This window comes from Alosa sapidissima, chromosome 6, assembly GCF_018492685.1.
Source record: "Alosa sapidissima isolate fAloSap1 chromosome 6, fAloSap1.pri, whole genome shotgun sequence".
Lineage (NCBI taxonomy): Eukaryota > Metazoa > Chordata > Actinopteri > Clupeiformes > Clupeidae > Alosa > Alosa sapidissima.
The window spans coordinates 37,000,316-37,020,561 of NC_055962.1; the positions used below are offsets into that span (position 1 = coordinate 37,000,316).

The 20,246-nt window shown below is 40.1% G+C and overlaps 1 protein-coding gene across 1 annotated transcript in view; it reads right to left on the reverse strand.

Annotated features, from left to right (window-relative positions):
• LOC121711943 (adhesion G protein-coupled receptor F4-like) overlaps positions 1-20,246 on the reverse strand; it is a 68,433-nt gene that overhangs the window by 37,464 nt on the left and 10,723 nt on the right. The window contains exons 3-8 of the mRNA XM_042095840.1: positions 7,339-7,351; positions 4,812-4,952; positions 3,075-3,230; positions 2,906-2,976; positions 2,749-2,810; positions 1,244-1,365 (exon numbers count right to left, since the gene is read on the reverse strand). Of these exons, the coding sequence (XP_041951774.1) occupies positions 1,244-1,365; positions 2,749-2,810; positions 2,906-2,976; positions 3,075-3,230; positions 4,812-4,952; positions 7,339-7,351 (565 nt within the window). The remainder of the gene's footprint in view (positions 1-1,243; positions 1,366-2,748; positions 2,811-2,905; positions 2,977-3,074; positions 3,231-4,811; positions 4,953-7,338; positions 7,352-20,246) is intronic.

Sequence of the window (20,246 nt, forward strand, 5' to 3'; positions counted from 1 at the left end):
CGTGTATAGTGACGTTAGGCGGGCTTAACATAATGATTGATGGCAGAGTTGCAACGGCTTGAATTCCCTGCTACTTGAAAACAAAGAAGATGGATGTTGCTGTTGTCGAACAACGTGACACGAGTTAAGCTTTTTTTTAAGTTGGCAAAAGTTTGAACTAGCTTCGCTGGTGGGAAAACACATGGAACTCATGAGTTGTAGTGCTGTACTATTGCGTGCAGAGGGAATTTGAAAGACAACCGATTATCCCGCCCCTCGGACTTGAGCACTACCAACGGTGAGTGCCCAGACCCTACATTTTAATGTGGGTCTGGCTCGTCAGGCTAAGAGAGGAGGATATGGAGTAGCGAACTAGCCCTCTGTTTTGCTTGAATATCAGAAGTGACGATACCCAACCTGTGCGAATTTGACACCACAAATGAAAATAATACAATTATTGTTTATTTGTTTGTTCTTCGTTTGTGCACAATTGTGCAGGCAAAATAAACATTTGTGCATCGTTTGTGCACAATTGTGCAGGCAAAATAAACATTTGTGCATGAACCGTCTTAGCAGTATTTAATATTAAATTGTTTAGGGACCTAGGGTCACCCAGCACCCCATCAACATCCAAATGACTTGAAAATAGTTGGAATCGTTTGTTCTTCGTTTGTGCACGATTGTGCAGGCAAAATAAACATTTGTGCACGAAACGTCTTAACGACATTTAACATTAAATTGTTTAGTGACCTGGGGTCACCCAGCACCCCATCAACATCCAAATGACTCGAAAATGGTTGGAATAGTTTGTGCACGATTGTACTAAGCACAAACGATTCCAACTATTTTGGAGTCATTTAGGTGTTGATGTGGTGGTGGGTGCACAATCGTGCACCATCGATGCACAAACGAATCAAAATACTTTTATTCATATTTTCATCAAATTGGGTGCCAACTTCACACAGGTCGCTAACCTAACATCGCTTAGAATACCTTTAACATGGTATTTTATGGTAACTACCATGATTAATATTCGGGCAAGAAAACATGGTTTTTTGTTTTAGTTTGTAGTGAAATAATAAAACCATGGTGAACCATGAGCATCATAAACCATAGTTTACAACCAAAACCCATGTTTAAACATGAAAAAAGAAAAGCCATGGTTATTTGAAGAACACCAATATCTCAGCTGTGGATTCCTAACATCAGCGCAATGCATACTGCCGACTGCTGCTGAGGCTTCAGATAGGAATGGGACACATACCTGTTGTTTCAACTTTTGTGGAGGCGTATACCGGATAGAGGCTGAGGCTTTCAATCAACTCATTGAGTGTGGAAGTGTTGAATAATGCAGTGAGATTCACTGCAAAATCAGCTTTCAACCCGCTATTTGGAGTGTATGGGGTAACACAAAGGACATCAACACAATGCAGAGGTTGGTGTTATTTCAGAGTTCTGCCTACACCTGAACAGCAAACTATTAGGACAGCTCTATTGAGGAGTCGTACGCTAACTATCAGGACAGCTCTATTGAGGAGTCGCACACTAACTGTCAGGTAGCTCTATTGAGGAGTCGTACACTAACTGTCAGGTAGCTCTAGTCACTGACTGTCAGGTAGCTCTATTGAGGAGTCGTACACTAACTGTCAGGTAGCTCTATTGAAGAGTTGTGTAACTGTCAGGTAGCTTAAACACATATGATGACAAACTAAAGGAGGCCTTCTCTCTGGTTCAGATAATCAAACCCTTTGGCGAGACATGGCAGGATTTACCGATCAGGAAGACCGATTTACACATTTAGGTGTTTATTTCATTACATTTTGTCTACTCGCGCCTGTATATTTCTCCTAAATTAACCAAAAGTCTTCTAACGTTTCATGCTCTACCGCGACCGTGATACAAAACACAACATGTGTAGTACCATTGGAAAGCTCTGTTTTAACTGCATGACGTTGTGCTATCCAAATTTGGACACTTCCTTTGTAACCGCAACCAATCGCGAAAGTTCAAAGGCGAGTCTAGGCTGAGAACGGAATCTCTTGGCTGTGTTCCAAGGCTGTTTTCTCAAATTGAGTTTTTCTCATTTTCCAGTAGAAACATCTCAGCCTATGTAGCACCTATGTACACCAAACTTTCCAGATATACACTTAGCAGTATTCTGAAGACATTTACAGAGGGATTTGTTAATAAATCATTTCTGGCCTGATTTATGCGACATTTTAATCAAAAATATATGGCAAAAATCGATTTTTTAAGGCTATGGACAGTATATTCTGATTTCCTAAGTAATGACAGCAGATATCCTGAAATCCCTCTAATTTTATTTTCATCTTGTATGCAAACAAAATGAAAAAATAATTTTGTACCTGGCTTTATCATATGTTTAGATCTATCTACCGAAAATATATGCAAATGTGCACATATTTAATGAGATAATGCCTAATTTGCATAAGTAAACATTCGATTTTCAAAAACTTGTAATACATTTTTTGTTCATACTTGTGTAAGTAATCAACTGAGGAAGTTTCATGGTGATGTCTATTATTTAAAAATGTTTGCCCTATTCACCTGTAGTGTCTCGCCTTAAACAGTTTAGCATAACATAGAACAGAGACTGGAAGTGTCTGGCTAAGTAAGTGCTAGGCTGAAAATGAATGTGTTATTGTTACACGATCAACACACTTTGATTGTTTGTACAGAGATACCAAGGATATGAATGATGTAAAGACTTCAAAAGTGAAGTCAGGTCGATAATTGCAATAAACTAACCTTGTATCTACTGTGGTTATGAGGCTCTCAAATCCGTTCATCTTATTAAACACGTTTGCCAGCTACAATAAACAAAATGGAACCTCATTGTCTCAAATTAAACAATGAGTTTGTAAGATGAACACACATATTGTTATCCAAATAGGATTATACATACTGAAGTATTTAGGTCTGCATTCCATATTTTAGAGGTATCGGAATGTTTTGTCATTGTTCCCTCAAGTTGAACTGTAACACAATTAAGGGGGGAATACACAAATTAAGCAAATCTGCTAATAGACACATTTATTTACTTTAATACTGTGGGATCCAGACAAAATACTCACTTGAAACTTTGGGATTGCACAAAGGTGTGTAGTGAGAAACGTTTGCCACACACTTCAGTTTATTGCGACAGCTCTCGTGATCCTCAAACACAGCCTTAGCCCAGATATACTCAGACTCGCACCAGCATGTTGTCTCATCTCCAATAATCTGGCATTCTACTCACGACACAGTATGTATACAATGATTAATGTGCATCTGTGCATTGGTCTGTATTTTAACTTTATTAGTTATTTATAAAGTTATTTTATGTAATGTATTTTACTGTAAAGCCACTGACCATGGTAGGTGTCTTAATTAAGGGCTTTGTATTGGGATATTTAGCAATCATCCTATTATCATAGCATAGCAATCACCACGGTTTTCACAGATTATTATGTGCAATGGTAAATGGACTGCCTGTATATAGGGCTTCCACTCCTCTGAGCACTCTAAGCCAGGGGTGGGCAAACTTTTTGGCTCAAGGGCCACATTGGGTTTTGAAAACTGGCCGGCGGGCCGCACAACAACCCCCCCCCCCCCCCCCCCCCCACGACACACACATAAAAAAATCCATTTATTATAGCCTATAATTTAGTATGAAAAGTATTTGTTTTAAAATATGAATTGCTTAAAAATGCTGCTAATTTTATGCTGTTTAACAAATGTATAAATTGTGCACTGTCGCTTTAATTCACGTTTATTTGATCTTCTGCCTGCTCCGCTATGGCTATCGCTGTACTGGGCCCTCTCACAGTTTTTAAATGGTCAGTAGTGGGAACTACTGTTGCCTTCAAAGTTTCTTATAAGAAGGAGATATCAATTATCAACAATGACAAGCGAGCTGGAACCTGCGGCTCTCTCTCCCTCTTGTGAGTGCAGACGCGTTCCCAATTAAATGGATCGCATATAATGTTCACGTTAGATCTGCTGCAAAGGAGATAACTAAGAGTTAACTTAGTTTAACATGATGTTATCTCTATTTAACATGATGTTTTGACATTAACATAATGTTCTCTAAGGAGAGTGAAAAGCAGTTTAAAGCTAACCAACGTCGTCTCTATCGCAGGAAAAAAATAGCGAGCAGCCTGATAACCAAATGAAATGCTCGGCGGGCCGGATGAAAGTGCTTGGCGGGCCGGATCCGGCCGCGGGCCGCAGTTTGCCCACCCCTGCTCTAAGCGCTTTACAATTTCAGGCCTCACATTCACCCATTCACTCTACGATGGCGTAGGACGCCATTCAAGGTGCTGACTTGCACATTGGGAGTATTTTGGGGTTCAGTGTCTTGCTCAAGGGCACTTTGACAGGGTCAGGGGGAGTCGGGCTCGACTGTTGCTGGATGACTCCTCCACCTCCTGAGCCACTGCTGCCCAAGGCTTAAAGCTGTCACTGGGTTTGTCCAATAAGTGTCAGAGTAGTACGCATGTAATTAAATCTGGTTTGGTGAATTGGCCATGACCCTGTACGTTCTCCTTTCAGCATTTTCTCCTAATAATTAAAATTTTGATTTATATTATGAATGTTGCTTTTGTTCACATCTCTTATTGTCAAATTATTTTCTGTTTGAACCACTCCCATGCGCTTGACTGTTGTCAGTGGAGACATAGGACTTGAATGTGTCCATAGACAGATTTAGTAGATGTGTTGTTTTGCATGCTAGGGTTTTTAATCTAGGGTTTATCCTGAAATCATGTCAAGACATACTGAAAAATAAGGTGTTTAACATTCAATTTTCAGCAATTACATAATCACCTCACCTGCTGCTTGCTCAGCCTCTTCAATGGTTCCAATCTTATTATTAGCACTGTCAATCAGATTTAGGTTTTTCAACTGTTCTAGGTTTACTCTGAGAGTCGAATTACCCTCAATTATGAACTCTCCGCTGAAATGGAATTCTCCTGGAACAGAATGCAAAATATCAGGCGTACCAGAAGCGGACAGCATCATACAACCCCAAATCAGAAAAAGTTGGGACATTGTGTATAATGTGAATAAAACAGAATACAATAATCTGCAAATATCTTAAACTCATATTTAGTTGCAAAAAGGACATAGACAACATGTCAAATCTTGAAATGACAAATTTGACTATTTCATGGAAAATATATGTTAATTTTGAATTTGGTGCCAGCAACATGTTTCAAAAAAAGTTGGGACATGAGTAAGAAAATGCTGAAAAAGTTGTGTAATGATTAAAAAAACAAAAGGAGGAATGTTTCACAACTAATTAGGGTAACTGGCAACACGATTGGGTTTGAAAAAGAGCATCCTAAAGAGTCAGGGTCTGTGTAAACCTGTGTGCACAAATGATCGAACAATGTAATTTTAATGCTTCTTAACATGACATTGTGAAGTACTATATTTGGGGAGTTCATCATATACAGGACATAATGTAATTAAAACATTCAGAAAATCCTGAGAAACAATATTGGATGGTTGTGGTCTTTTGGACCTCAGACACTGCATCAAAACCAGGGCCCAGTTTCCCGATAACGACGGAGACACGCTCTTAAGAGGGTTTTCTACGATTCATCTCACGATCGTTCGTTTGGTTTTTCCGACTGTTTCCCGAACATGCTCGTAGCGTGAACGCACGTGCACTGCTCTTAAGATGCTCTTAAGGGGAGTTGTCCACGTTAATAGTTCTGAAATATCCTCTGATTTGACGGTGATGTCAGGTGACTGCACGTCACAGCTATAGGCCTACCATTTAAACTTCGGATCTACACATTAATTCACATCAATACGAAAATAGAAACACTTTGACATCTGCATGTAAGCATCCCAAGTAGGTTATATACCACACAGAGACATAAATAATTGTAATTATTTTAAGATTAGATTGTTGCACCATGCAATAATTTTTCGCGGTGCCACTTAAGAACACGTTTGAAGATAAGAAAGAAGTCGAGTAAGAAAGAGAGGAAATGTGTAGGCTTAGATTTTGATGTAGTAGGCTACAGACTAAACCATATGTTGCTTTCTCTGCTTTTTACCTCATAGGCCTAATAAAATATTCACTTCGCAAAGATAATGTCAAACTATTCTGGCAACGTCTCGTTTCATAACTTGATTGCATTTTTGTCTGCTTTTCATCACATTATTATGACCATTAAATGTAGGCTATTTTGCACGCTAAAATCTGATTCATCACAGGTAAACACAATAAAGAATGGGAACGTAAATTGGATTATGTATTCTAAGTTGTAATTCCTCTGTATGTCCTGTTGGTGACCTCAGTGAGAAGTACTGTTAAGACGCTCTTAGCCGGTAACGAGTACTCTGGAGCGCTCGTAGATCTACGAGTGTTTTCACGACGCTCTTAAGCTACGATGGTTTCGGGAAACAGTCGGCAAATCTTAAAACGTTCGTAAGAGGGACTTTACGACGCTCTTAGGCTTAAGATGTTTTCGGGGAAGTGGGCCCTGAGCTTGTTTAAAATGGACTGAGGTAACTTGGAAAAATGTCCTGTGGTTAGAACAATCAAAATTTGCAATTCCTTTTGGAAATGATGGACTCATCTGGGCTAAAGAGGAGAGGGCCTATCCAAGTATCAAACCTATCCAACTTGTTTTAGTGCTCAGTTTGAAACCCAACATCTATGACGGTGTGAAGGAGCATTAGTGCCTACAGCATGGGCATGTTGCACATCTGGCAAGGCACAATCAATTCTGAATGATGTACAGGCTTTGAGCTATACTGCCATCCAGGCAATGTTTTTTTCCAGGGAAGTCCTTGAATATTTCAATAAAACAATGCACATGTTTAAATGGTATTTATCCATAGAGGAAGAGTCCAGGTGCTAAAATGCCCTGTCTGCAGTCCCGACTTGTCAAATTAGGTGCATCATGGAATGAAAAACATGATTAAGGATACCCCATACTTTTGAGCAACTGCAATACTATATCGGATGGGAATGAGACAACATTTCATTCTCAAAACTCTGGCAACTGGTCCTCAGTTCCTAAACATTTACAGAATGTTGTTAAATGAAGGAGTGAAGCAGCACAGTGGTAAACAATCGCTGTCCCAACATGTTGCTGGCATCAAATTCAAAATGAACATATATTTTCCATGAAATAGTCCAAATTTTCATTTTCAACATGTGATATGTTGTCTATGTCTTTTTTGCTGCTAAATTCTGTTTTTTGTTATTCATTTTTTATTTGCGTTTTATCCCAACTTTTTCTGATTTGGGGTTGTAGATATATTTGAACATTATTGTGGCATGGGAAAGCTCTGAGTGTGAAAGTTGTTCTGGATGTCAAAAAGGAAGCAACTCACCCACAGCAGCAACCTGCATTAAAAGGAAACATGCTAATTTAGTTTATTCTGATAAGTTATGGTGCAGTGGTTCTCAAACTTTTTCTGTCATTCCCCACTTTGGAGGTGGGGAATATTCAAGCCCCACCTGACCTCATCAACTCTGCAAAATGCTAATGTTAAAATATTTTTTTATTTTTTGCATTTTGGTTCCACGTTGCATTTCCTGTCTCAGTCCGCCAGATTAGATGCTATTTTTAATTCATATGTCAGTCTGTTTATGACTCCTATGTGTGTGTGGCTATTTTGTGTTGAATCTATGATCTTCCTTTTCAAAAAAGAAAGGCATTATGATAGATCCTCCTGTATATCAGGCCCCATCTGACATGTCTCTATTCCCTACTAGTAGGGCCCACCCCACACTTTGAGAACCACTGTATTAATGAATAACCGCATGCTTCATGCTTCATATTGTAGATAGCTGTGTCAGATTTGGTTTGAAGTCAGTTGAGTTCACAGAATTTTTGTGCCTGAATTTAACTCATGCAGATATGACAAAAGCCAAGTTTCTGTTAATTAGTCATAATTATGTTAACACATGGTCAACACATGCTCAAACATTAGCCTACAACAAAATGGACTAGAAAAAGCAGCTGATCAGCTACAGCATTAAGAGTACTAGTTCAGTACGAATTTATTTTAACAAAAGATTTTGTTCCGCAACAATGTAAGGTTCTAGAATTCCATGTGGAAGGTGGAATTCCATGAACCCAGAGCCTCTCTCTCTCTAGGACTCTGAATGAACCCAAATATTCTTTAGAACGTTCAATTTCTAACCAATTTTCTAACCAATTGTTATCTTATGTTGAGATACATTTTTTTAGTTGGTATTGTTTTAGTATAATTCTCGTAAATTTTAAGTTTACTAGATGTATCACATAGCAGTTCAAAACATGACTGCTGCTCAGTCCTGTACATCCTCTTGAAAATAAATCACGCTAGTCAATTTGTCTCCATCTCTCATACTCCGTCCCCTACTCTTGCAACTTTTCCTTGTATGTGCGTGCCTGTGTGTGTGTGTGTGTGTGTGTGTGTGTGTGTGTGTGTGTGTGCGTGCCTGTGTGTGTGTGTGTGTGTGTGTGCGTGCGTGTATGTGCGTGCCTGTTTGTGTGTGTGTGTGCGTGCCGGTTTGTGTGTATGTGCGTGCCTGTGTGTGTGTGTGTATGTGCGTGCCTGTGTGTGCGTGCGTGCGTGCGTGCCTGCGTGTGAGTGAGTGAGAGAGTGCGTGTTGGTGCAAATCACAAATGAGTGGTTATGGGCTAGTCTAGTGGGGCTACATGCCCACCAAGTTTCATGTGCCCCAGTGTTTCTGTGTCCCGAGAATCTTTGACCAAAAATTCAGGAAGTTGAAAAGAAACTTTGACAATCCCTATATGACTGCTACGCTAGCGTATAATACGAATTTGACTTATGTCCCCTGCAGAATGCCAGCCTGTGGGCTCTGATGGAGCAGGATGCAAGCTCTCCAATAAAGTTAGCTGCATTGGTATGCGCTAGGGCTGGGATAAACGATTATTTTTTAAACGATTAATCTAGCGATTATTTTTTCGATGTATCGATTAATCTAACGATTCATTTATTCAGTCTGATTCGATTTCGATTCGATTATCGATAATCTTCCAATTAATTCACTAATAGCAACTTATACATGTTTATTTACATATCTGAATGAAAAAACATGAATTCTTTAACATTGCAATATATGTTTATTGCTCTTAAGATTCCAAAATAAAAGACTATACAAGTGCAAAGTAGGCCTAATGCATTCTTAGTCAGAGGTAGCATTCAATAAAGTTCAGTAGTGTATGTCTAATTGAGTGCCTGTCATTTTAAGACATTCGTGTGAGAATCCTTTCAATTAACATTAACACAGTTAAAAGGCTGCTGATGTGTGGATGCAATTCATAACGTAGTTAGTTCAAATAACGGTTCGTACTTCTCCTTTGGACAAGCACTTTTGTGTCTTGGAAAACACTTTTCCATTTACATCGGGATTTTGCAAACATTCAGAGTCAATAAAATGAGCCTGAGTAACAAATACAAGGAGCTGCAAGTAAGCATGCTAAACTTGACATCCAAACAGTATTCTAACGTTAGCTTTGAGATACTGCTTGATTGCATACTGTAACTTAACTTAGTTTAGTCTCCTCAATGTACTATGTTGTGATAAGAGTTTACCTTAACTTTAATGCTGCAGTTACAGTTGAACAAATTTGCACAGCATGGTCACGACGCTAAGCGGATTTAATAGCAATTTAGCCCACTGTGTTCTATGCAGTGCTTCTATGTGGCAACAACAATCCTTCCTTCAACAATCGTGAATAATTTGTTAAATGCACATGCAGAGGAGGAGCAGCGGGCTCGTTACGAGAGAGCGGGCGGGGCGAGGAAAGGCTGTGTGAGTAAAAAGTGCAGCTCAATGAAATTATCTTATCTTTAATTTAAATAGTAGGCCTACAACATAGAACATCAATGTGTGGTGGTCGGTTTTGATTTCGTGGTGCCCAGCCACAGATTAGTCAACGTATGGAAAACACTGAAGGTGTAAAATTAAAATTAAAAATATTTAGCAGCACATGTTATGCTTGACGAATCGACGCTCATATTTTGCGTCGACGTCATCGATTACGTCGACGCGTTGTCCCAGCCCTAGTATGCGCTTCACTGCCCTTCAGTAAAAAGTAGTGAGCGCCCCACTCAAAATATGGTCCCAGTTCAGGATGCATTTGAAGCACAACTAGTCTGCCAGCCTGACCAGTTACAGCAAACCCTTGCTGCCCACCATCTACTGCAGTGGTCCCCAAACTTTTTCTTCCGAGGGCCAGCTCACTATGCCTGGCTCTGAGAGGGCCAGAGATTCGGAGTATACAGTATTAGTAAACATAAATAGCTTAGTGCTGTGAACAACAGCAGTCTACCGTAGTTGAATATTCCATTACATTTAATCATAGGCTACTGCAATGTAATACCATTATTAGCTGTGTTTATATTGTATATCATGCCATATCAGTGTAAAATGTAGCTGAAATGAAATAATACTAATAAAAAGACTTTAACATTCCCAAAAGTATTAGCAGGGAGTCCCAAAAGTGTATTTTATCCAAAATGTGTGAACTCTGAACTCTGTGTATTTGCATACACAGCTCAAGTTGTGAACAAGCAATATCCTACAAATAATATGAAGTTCTCAAACTATGAGAGTTTTATGAAGTGCAGGAAAAAACATCTGAAATGACCACTTTCACTCACCTGATAAGAACTTGTGTTTTGTATGAACATTTGAACGAGTGAATAAAAAATAGAAATAATTATCCCAGAAAGTCCCAGAAATATGACTTGACTTAGTTAGTTATTAAAAATGTATTGATACACTTCTAGAATACTTTGAGCACTAATGCAGTCAGCCTCTTGCATTGTTTGCAGGCCACGTTTCATTCCGTTTTCGATGGCAAACGCAAAACAACGCCAAAACAACCACCAGTGGACAAAAAGAGTATTGCATGTGTACTGTTAAAGATGAACTGAACTGAAATAATCAACATTGATAATGTGTTGATTATGACAATTAAAAATAAATTACACTAAAAAATGTAATTAAAAAAATCAATACGTAGCCTTTTTTAAGCAACACCAAAATTGCGTTTGTTAGTATTAGAACGCTGCCCGTTTCAATGACGTCACTGGCATGGTAGGACCTGAGAAGTTCTATAGGCAACAGCTGCAGCATATTATGTATACACGAAAATTTGTCATTTTAATGGCATGGGTTACACATTTGAGCCTGTGAGGGACAAGCCTGTAGTGTCTTGACTACCACTAGATGGGGGACGATCGGTTTCAGGCTCCAGCTCAACCTTCAGTAGGATCATTTGGGTGAAAATGACTGTGTGGGCGCTGCCGGAGCATGGACACTGGAATCTATCTGTTTCAAAGCAGTGGCGAAACGTAGGGAAAATGTTCGAGGAAGCCAAAGTGACGGGGAAAATATGTTTATTTATGTATGTGTTTATTTTGGGGCGTATACATTTTGTGCAATGTACAACATAGGCTACTGTAGGCCTAGCCTACAGGTCATGTAGAAAACTGGACAAGGGGCGCTTGAGACAGCAACACGCACGCTGTCTCTCTGTCTCCCTCCATCCCTCACACACACACATTGCCTACTGTACATCCTCCACACAACTGCATACTCACTCACCACCACTACATTAGGCCTATGCGAAGCTACGGTGCATACAAATAAGCTATACACGCATTGTCACGGCAATGTAAGCTAACGCAGTCTGGACTACTGGCACTCGTAACAGCAACTCACACGGGCTCTCTCTCCCTCCCTTGAAACTGTTAAAAAACTTCGTCACCCCAAGTTGACCCCAGATACACGGAGGATACACGAGTTTGCCGTTTATTTTAGGCTAACGTTAGTGGAACGTTTGCAGATTTTTACCTTGTGGATGTTGATATTGCACGAGTCTCTTGGATAGCAGCACTGCGAGTTAAACTCCCTCGCATCAACAATCTGCCCTGAGACGGTGAACAACTGGCTTCAGGGTGAGTAGAAAGGGACATTGGATTCTGTTTACAGACCCGCTGTGATTTAGTTACCAGCTAGTAAACGCATTATTATCGATCTGTGATATCGTCGGAGTCATGGTTTATACTCTCTATGGTCGGAGTGCTAGCTTGTGGAGTTTGACATAAGAGTGTTTCCAAGGTGTTTAGCTGCTAGCCCTTTCCTAGGTTGGATCGTAGTGGACCTCATCTGAGGCTACTTCGAGATATTATTCCAAAGGGGACAGATAGGCTACTGCACTTAAAACTTTAAAAGATTGAACGAACCTTCCCGGACTTTGTAATTGCGACCAGTGACTGCATTGGCTGAACGAAGCCGAAGTTGAAACTTAGGCTCCATGGCACATAGACAGTGGGCTCGCCCTTCTACGAATTGAAAAAGACTACAAGCTGCCCCACCGAGTTTGCGATAAAGTAAGCAAGAAAAGGTTTTTCAGGATATCAGGATATGTCAAGTCAATGGCATTTATTCGTCCAAAGTTACAGACCAGTTTCCATAGTGCACATCTTATCAATAGTTTGAATGCCGTGTGTGTTTCTGCTCATTGACAAAATAGCGTTCAGTATGATTCATGCCCAATTAATTTCCCCTGTTAAAGTGTTCGCCTTTGTTTCACTAGTTTGGTTTCATTTTGTATGAGATTTTGTGATGTAGGCTAGCCTATGATAAACAGCTTATGGCCAATATGTAACTCCGCTAGGCCTAATGTTAGTTTCCTCAGTCATGTCAGCTAGCCTCAGACTCATTATCTGCTATGGCTGCTAGTGCTAGTGCGGAGTAGCTTACCATGCCAGTGACGTAGCCGATTGTTGAAATCCAACATGGCGGCGCCCATGTAACAACAACAACACTTTCAACGTACAATTGTATCCCTTTTAATAAATTCAGCCATTTTAATCATTGTACCAATGAGAAGAAATAAAATACATCTGTTATATCACCTTTACTTCAAATTCCAGTTCAGTTCATCTTTAAGACTCGCCATAGAGAATGAATGGGGGAAATTACGGAAGTTATAGTTTGACGATGTCGTACTCCCATGCGGGCCAGATGCTATTCACCCCTTGCAAGTGACGTCATGTTTTGTTCGCGCCACAGCAAAATAGCCTAGTGGACGGCAAGAACACAAATCAAATCAATGGGTTGTAATGGGACATATCGCACAGCTAGGAGATTATAGTGAGATTTAACCGTAGTAATGCCCTTCCACGACTGTTGGCTTATTGTTTGGAATACAACAACATCCCATGTTCTTGCATAGATATATTTTGGTTTGTTTTCTTTGTGTTTCGGGAGTATTTCAACCACAATTGCATGCTTATCTCCTCAGTGTATGAAGCAAAGATTCTAGAACAGAGCTCTGTTCTAGAATCTTTGGTATGAAGCACAGCAGCGGTTGCTATAGCAACCATAGACTCTGAACAGGACGGCAGATAGCACTTAGGCAAAGTCTTTGGCAAGATCTGAATGTAAACAGATAATACCGTTCAAGTTTTTTTTTAAATTTCCAATTTCTTTCAATTCTTTAACTTAAGACATGTAAGTAAGTTTATTCGCTGGGCAACGTACAAAATGACGAGTTACATTAGCCCTAGCACTATGAGCTACGATAAACGTTAGCTAGAATAGCTTCTAAGTGTGGCAGCTAGTTATTATTTCATGTTCTGATATGACATTCTTAACGTTTTGACTATGTTACAACTGATAAAAGCAAGACAAATAAAGTAACCAAATCGCTTTGCAATATTTTAGTCCAGAAATACTTATGGGTGTTCATTTACCATAATGTTAATTACAGTAGCCTAACGTAACGTTATCTCCCCTTGCTGTTACCACCAGTTTTAATAACTTTACATTTGCGATCATGACCCATTTCATCTAACAACACCACTGGCATCTTCTTTGACTATCAGACCCCAAACAGCAATACATTGAACTACAAAGATGTTATAGTAATGGTGTTCAGTTCATCATAATCTTTATGACATAATGTAATTTGCCGTCCGTCTCCCATCTTTTTGCCGTCCAGCATGGAGCCGTCACGTGACTTAAGTCACGTGTCTGCAAGGGGTTAATATACCGCGGACATGTTTTGGGGGGCCACCCAAAATGAGGTGGCGGGCCGTAGTTTGGGGACCACTGATCTACTGTATGCCCAGTTACAGCAAACCCTTGCTGCCCACCATCTACTATATGTTTGACCCAGAATTTCAGACATGGTCTAAGAGGGGTTTGGCTTGCTTGGATGCTTTCCAGCAAATTACTCAATTCCACAGTCACATTTCTTTAGGAATTTACAGGTTAGGGACTATGTTAAAAAAAATTAAAAAAACTTTTCTTCATTCCAAGCTTTGCCAGATCATGATTAGATTGATGAGTGCCTTGGTTATAATCTGGGAGAGGGTTAGTTTCTTGATTATATCCTACAATACAAGTAATAAACACACCCTCCCTCAACCATGTTAAGGAGTAGTGGCAAGAAGAAATATAGCCACAAGCGGCAATGACGGGCTCGAGCACCTGCGGGCTGCAACCCGTGACATTTCGGAACCCAAGAAAGCACTGACGTGGTGCGTTTGTGAACTGTGCATATTTGATGCGTGTGCTATTCGTTTTTGCATGTTATTTTCTAACACATTTACTTGCTTGGCCAGGTGGGGGCGCAGTGCAAGGCAGGCCCATTGGCCGTCATCATAATCATAATATATATTAACCTGAGAAATGTCAGACCATTCATTTTAAGCAAAGAACATTTCTGGTACACTTCCTGGTTGGCCAGATGGTGGCGCTATGTTAGGCATGGAAATTACATATGTGAATATCATCACAATAATATTTTGTGATGTTTCAGATCAATCAGTTAAGGTATTGCCCATTTCTGGCACATTTCCTGCTTGGCCAGGTGGTGGCGCCAGCAAAAGCAGGCCAATTGGGTGTCTAGATATCATCATAATCATAATATCTATTAACCTGAGAAGTTTCAGGGTATTCATTCAGATTACTTTCTGCTACGTTGCATTTTACTGTGACGGCATTCAGTAGGTGGCGCTACACTACAATTACATAGGCTACGAATTACATTGGCCAGGTGGTGGCACTATGCCAGGCAGGCCCATTGGGTGTCTGGATATCATCATAATCATAATATCTATTAACCTGAGATGCGTGTGCTATTTGTTGTTGCATGTTATTTTCTGGCACATTTTCTTGCTTGGCCAGGTGGGGGCGCTATGCCAGGCATGCCCATTGGGTGTCTGGATGTCATCATAATCATAATATTTATTAACCTGAGAAGTTTCAGACCATTCATTCAAAGCATAGAACAATTCTGACACACTTCCTGCTTATCCAGATGGTGGCGCTATGCTAGGCATGGGAATTACACATGTTAATATCATCAGAATATTGATATCCAATATTTTATAAAGTTTGAGATCAAACAGTTAAGGCATTGCCCATTTCTGGCCCATTTCTCGCTTAGCCAGGTGGGCCCATTAGGTGTCTGGATATCATCATAATCATAATATCTATTAACCTGTTAAGTTTTAGACCATTCATTCAAAGCATAGAACATTTCTGGCACATTTCATGCTTGGCCAGATGGTGGCGCTATGCTAGCCATCTTATATGTGCACATCATCACAATAATGATTTCCAATATTATATACCTACTAGGTTTCAAATAAATCAGTTAAGGCATTGCCCATTCTGACACATTTCCTGTTTGGCCAGGTGTTGGCGCTATGCCAGGCAGGCCAATAGGGGTTCTGATTATTCTCATAATAATAATATCTATGAACCTGAGAAGTTTCAGACTGTTCATTCAATGCACTTTGACTTCATGACACATTTCCTGTTTATGTGCAAGATATTATAAGCATAACATATTACAACATATCAAAAATCCCTTCGCAATTTAACATCAGCGTCATCTTGCCATCATATTTGCCTAATTTCACATGAATCTGACAAACTGTCTAGGAGGAGTATGTTAAAATTGATCATGTGACAGATATGCCAAATGTGCATTATAAGCATGCGAATATCATCACTACCATGGTCTTCCATGAGCTGTGAAATTTAAAACATTTCAAGCCATGCATGGTGAATTATGACACATTTATTGTTTATGTGGAAGGGTATTAAAATGAATAATTTCGCCATTTCGTCAAATTACAACATATCAAAAAAAAGCTTCACAATTTATCATCAGGAACATCTCGGCGTCATGTATACCAACTTTGACATGAATCGGATCAACCGTCTAGGAGGAGTATGTTAAAATTGATCATGTCCACAACGCACAAAATCCCAATTACCTCACTTCCTGTGGGCGTGGCTAATGGCATGTTAATACAAAAGTTGATTTGTTTTTGGGAGATACATGCACCCACCAAATTTGGTGTGTGTATCTAAAACTATATGCCAACCACAAGTCACAGTGACATAAGGGGGCGCTATGGAGTTCCTGGGCAACGCCCGGTGCCAAGGCTTTTCCCCTGTGTATTCACGGTACCTCTTGACGTGTGTGCCAAATTTCATGCGTTTTCACCGATGGGAAGCACCTCTTTTGGCATCACAATTCATCACATTTTAGTCCGCACAAAATCCCAAATACCTCACTTCCTGTTGGGCGTGGGTAATGCATTGTACATACGAAAGTTGTTCATCTTGGGGAGATACACACACCTACCAAATTTGGTGTGTCTAGCTGAAAGTCTGTGCCAACCACTGGATCAATCACCTAAGGGGGCGCTACTGAGTCCCTGGGCCACGCCCGGGGCCAAGCCTTTATGCCTGTGTAGCCATTGTGATACCAGATGTGTGTGCCAAATTCCAAGACTTTTCATCCATGCTAACCACCTCAAAAATAGCAAAAAGGTGAACAAATAATAATAATAATAATAATAATAAATATAGCCGCAAGCGGCAATGGCGGGCCCGAGCACCTGCGGGCCGCAAGCCGTGACATGTCGGAATCCAACAAAGCACCGATGTGGTGCGTTTGTGAAATGTACATATTTGATGCGTGTGCTATTTGTTTTTGTATTTGATTTTCTGCCACATGTACTTGCTTGGCCAGGTGGGGGCGCAATGCAAGGCAGGCCCATTGGGTGTCATCATAATATATATTAACCTGAGAAATTTCAGACCATTAATTTTAAGCAAAGAACATTTCTGATACACTTTTTGGTTGGCCAGATGGTGGCGCTATGTTAGACATGGAAATTAGACATGTGAATATCATCACAATAATGATATACAAATTTTGTGTAAACTTTCAGATCAATCACATTGTCCATTTCTGGCACATTTCCTGCTTGACCAGGTGGTGGCGCTATGCCAGGCAGGCCCATTGGGTGTCTGGATATCATCATAATCATAATATCTATTAACCTGAGAAGTTTCAGACCATTTATCCAAAGCATAGAGCATTTCTGGCACATTTCCGGCTTGGCCAGATGGTGGCGCTATGCTAGGCCTGTGAATTATGCATGTGAATATCATCACAATAATGATATCCAATATTTTATAAAGTTTCAGATCAATCACTTAAGGCATTGTCCATATCTGGCACATTTCCTACTTGGCCAGGTGGTGGCGCTATGCCAGGCAGGCCCATTGGGTGTCTGGATATCATCATAATCATGATATCTATTAACCTGAAAAGTTTCAGACCATTCATTCAATGCACTGAGATTAATGACACATTTTCTGTTTATGTGGTGAGATATTAAAATCATATCAAATATATTACACCATTCCAAAATCCATTCACAATTTAACATCAGCGACATCTTGGCATAATGTTTGCCAAATTTCAAATGAATCTGACAAACCGTCTAGGAGGAGTATGTTCAAATTGATCATGTGACATCAGGATAATTGTCATTCTTTCTGTTGCCAGTTGGTGGCGCTATGCCAAACATGCATTATGGGCATGTGAATATTATCATTAACATGGTCTTTAATGACCTGTGAAATGTAAAACATTTCAAGCCACGCATGGTGAATTATGACACATTTATTGTTTGTGTGGAAGGGTATTAAAATGAACAATTTCACCATTTTGTCAAATTACAACATATCAAAAAAAGGCTTCACAATTTATAATCAGGAACATCTCGGCGTCATGTATACCAACTTTGACATGAATCGGATCAACCGTCTAGGAGGAGTACGTTAAAATTGATCATGTCCACAACGCACAAATTCTCAATTACCTCACTTCTTGTGGGCGTGGCTAATGGCATGTTAATACAAAGGTTGTTTGTTTTTGGGAGTTACATACACCCCCCAAATTTGGTGTGTGTATCTAAAACTATATGCCAACCACAAGTCACAGTGACATAAGGGGGCGCTAGCGAGTCTCTGGGCCATACCCGGGGCCAAGCTTTTTTACCTAGCTGCTTTGTGTGACACCTGATGTGTGTGCCAAATTTCAAGACTTTTCGATTATGTTAACCACCTCTAAATATTTTCCAACCACGGGATCAGTCACCTAAGGGGGCGCTAGTGAGTCCCTGGGCCACGCCCGGGGTCAAGCTCTTGTACCTAACTGCGATGCGTGACACCTGACGTGTGCCAAATTTCAAGAGTTTTCGACCATGTTAACCACCTCAAAAACAGGAAAGCAAAAAAGTAGAATAACAATAATACGGAATAATAATAATAATCTTTACAAAAACAATAGGGCTTCGCACCGCAAGGCTGTCCCGGCCTCGCGCACCATCGGTGCTCGGGCCCTAATTAGGAAGAGTAATCCTGGATGTGAATTGGCAATATGCTATTCATAGATAGATAGATAGATAGATAGATAGATAGATAGATAGATAGATACTTTAGTGTCATTCACACAACATGGGAGCGAAATAAGAACTCAGGGGCCTGTACTACGAAGCGGGGTTACTGGCTTATCTGGGTAACTTCGAGAGTAACTTGATCACGTGTGGCGTAACTTCCCGATTAACCCGTACTACGAAAGGTGGATAGGTTTTAACCGAGATATGCTGTCATGGCAATTTACGCTGCATCTCAAACCTGCTTCGAGCAAGACTGAGAAAGTCATTTGTCCCCAGGGCCATTGAACTGTTCAATGCCTCACTTAAGGGAAGAGGAGAGATAGACTTCTCTGCATAGTCTGTCTGCCTCTTCACCCCCTCCATGTTTGGTACTGTCTGTCCACTAGCCACTTGTACCACTGTCTTTATGCCTCACTGTTTGCGTGCTATATTAGCACATCAGCACATATGCATAACCCCGCCCCCCCCCCCCCCCCCCCTCCATGCCACAGCCGAACTGTGGCCACACTTATACATTTTCTTAAATAGTTAAATATATAGATATATAGACTTTACTTTACTTTATTTCTGCATTGTTGCACTGTTGACTTACTCATTTGCATTATCACCATGACCACTATCACCATTGCACTACCACCATGACACTCATTCACACAGAGCACCTTAGAGCACCTTACCATACCTTACTATGCACAGAGAATCACAGGCTCAGTCCCTGCCTCAGTCATTGCAAGCGCCTCTGATTTATTAATCACCACTATGTGGATACTGTTTTTAGAATTGATTTAGATTAAGTGTTAGTATAATTTGTATTTTTGTAATTTGTATTTTAGTATATTTTTATATATTGTATTAAGTGTTAGTATAATTTGTATTTTAGTATATTTAGCATATTCTTTATCTTCTACTGTCCTTACTGCTTAGTTGTGTTTTTATATTATATACTTTAATTACTCTTTCTGCTGTTAAAGAATGTGTTGAGACCTTGAATTTCCCCTGGGGATCAATAAAGTATCTATCTATCTATCTATCTATCTATCTATGTTCTTGGTTAACCCGAATGTTCCGTTAACCACACCCTTTATAAGTACCACCCCTCCACTAACAATTCGAGACAATGTCGTCGTACCTGGATGATCCATACGACATTGGAGCGCAAATCGTGAGGGGCTCTCTTCGCAGGGCGAGGGTTTTAGAGACCGCCATATATAGACTATATATATATATCCAGACTATATTCTCTATGAAGATATAGATTGTCAGCCGAAGGAATTCGTTATCTTTGTCAGATGACCCCTTCCATAATCTGCCTTTCACTATTATTTGCGATGGCAACTCCTCTGCTACTGTAACTCTGCTACTCTAGTGCCTTACAGTAGTGTTCAAAGACACCTTTTTCTTGTTAGCTGTAAAACAGAGGGCAAGTGAAGGCTACTGTATAAGCATACTAGGCCTACGTGTTTTCATAATTAAGAAATATTAATGCAAGCTAT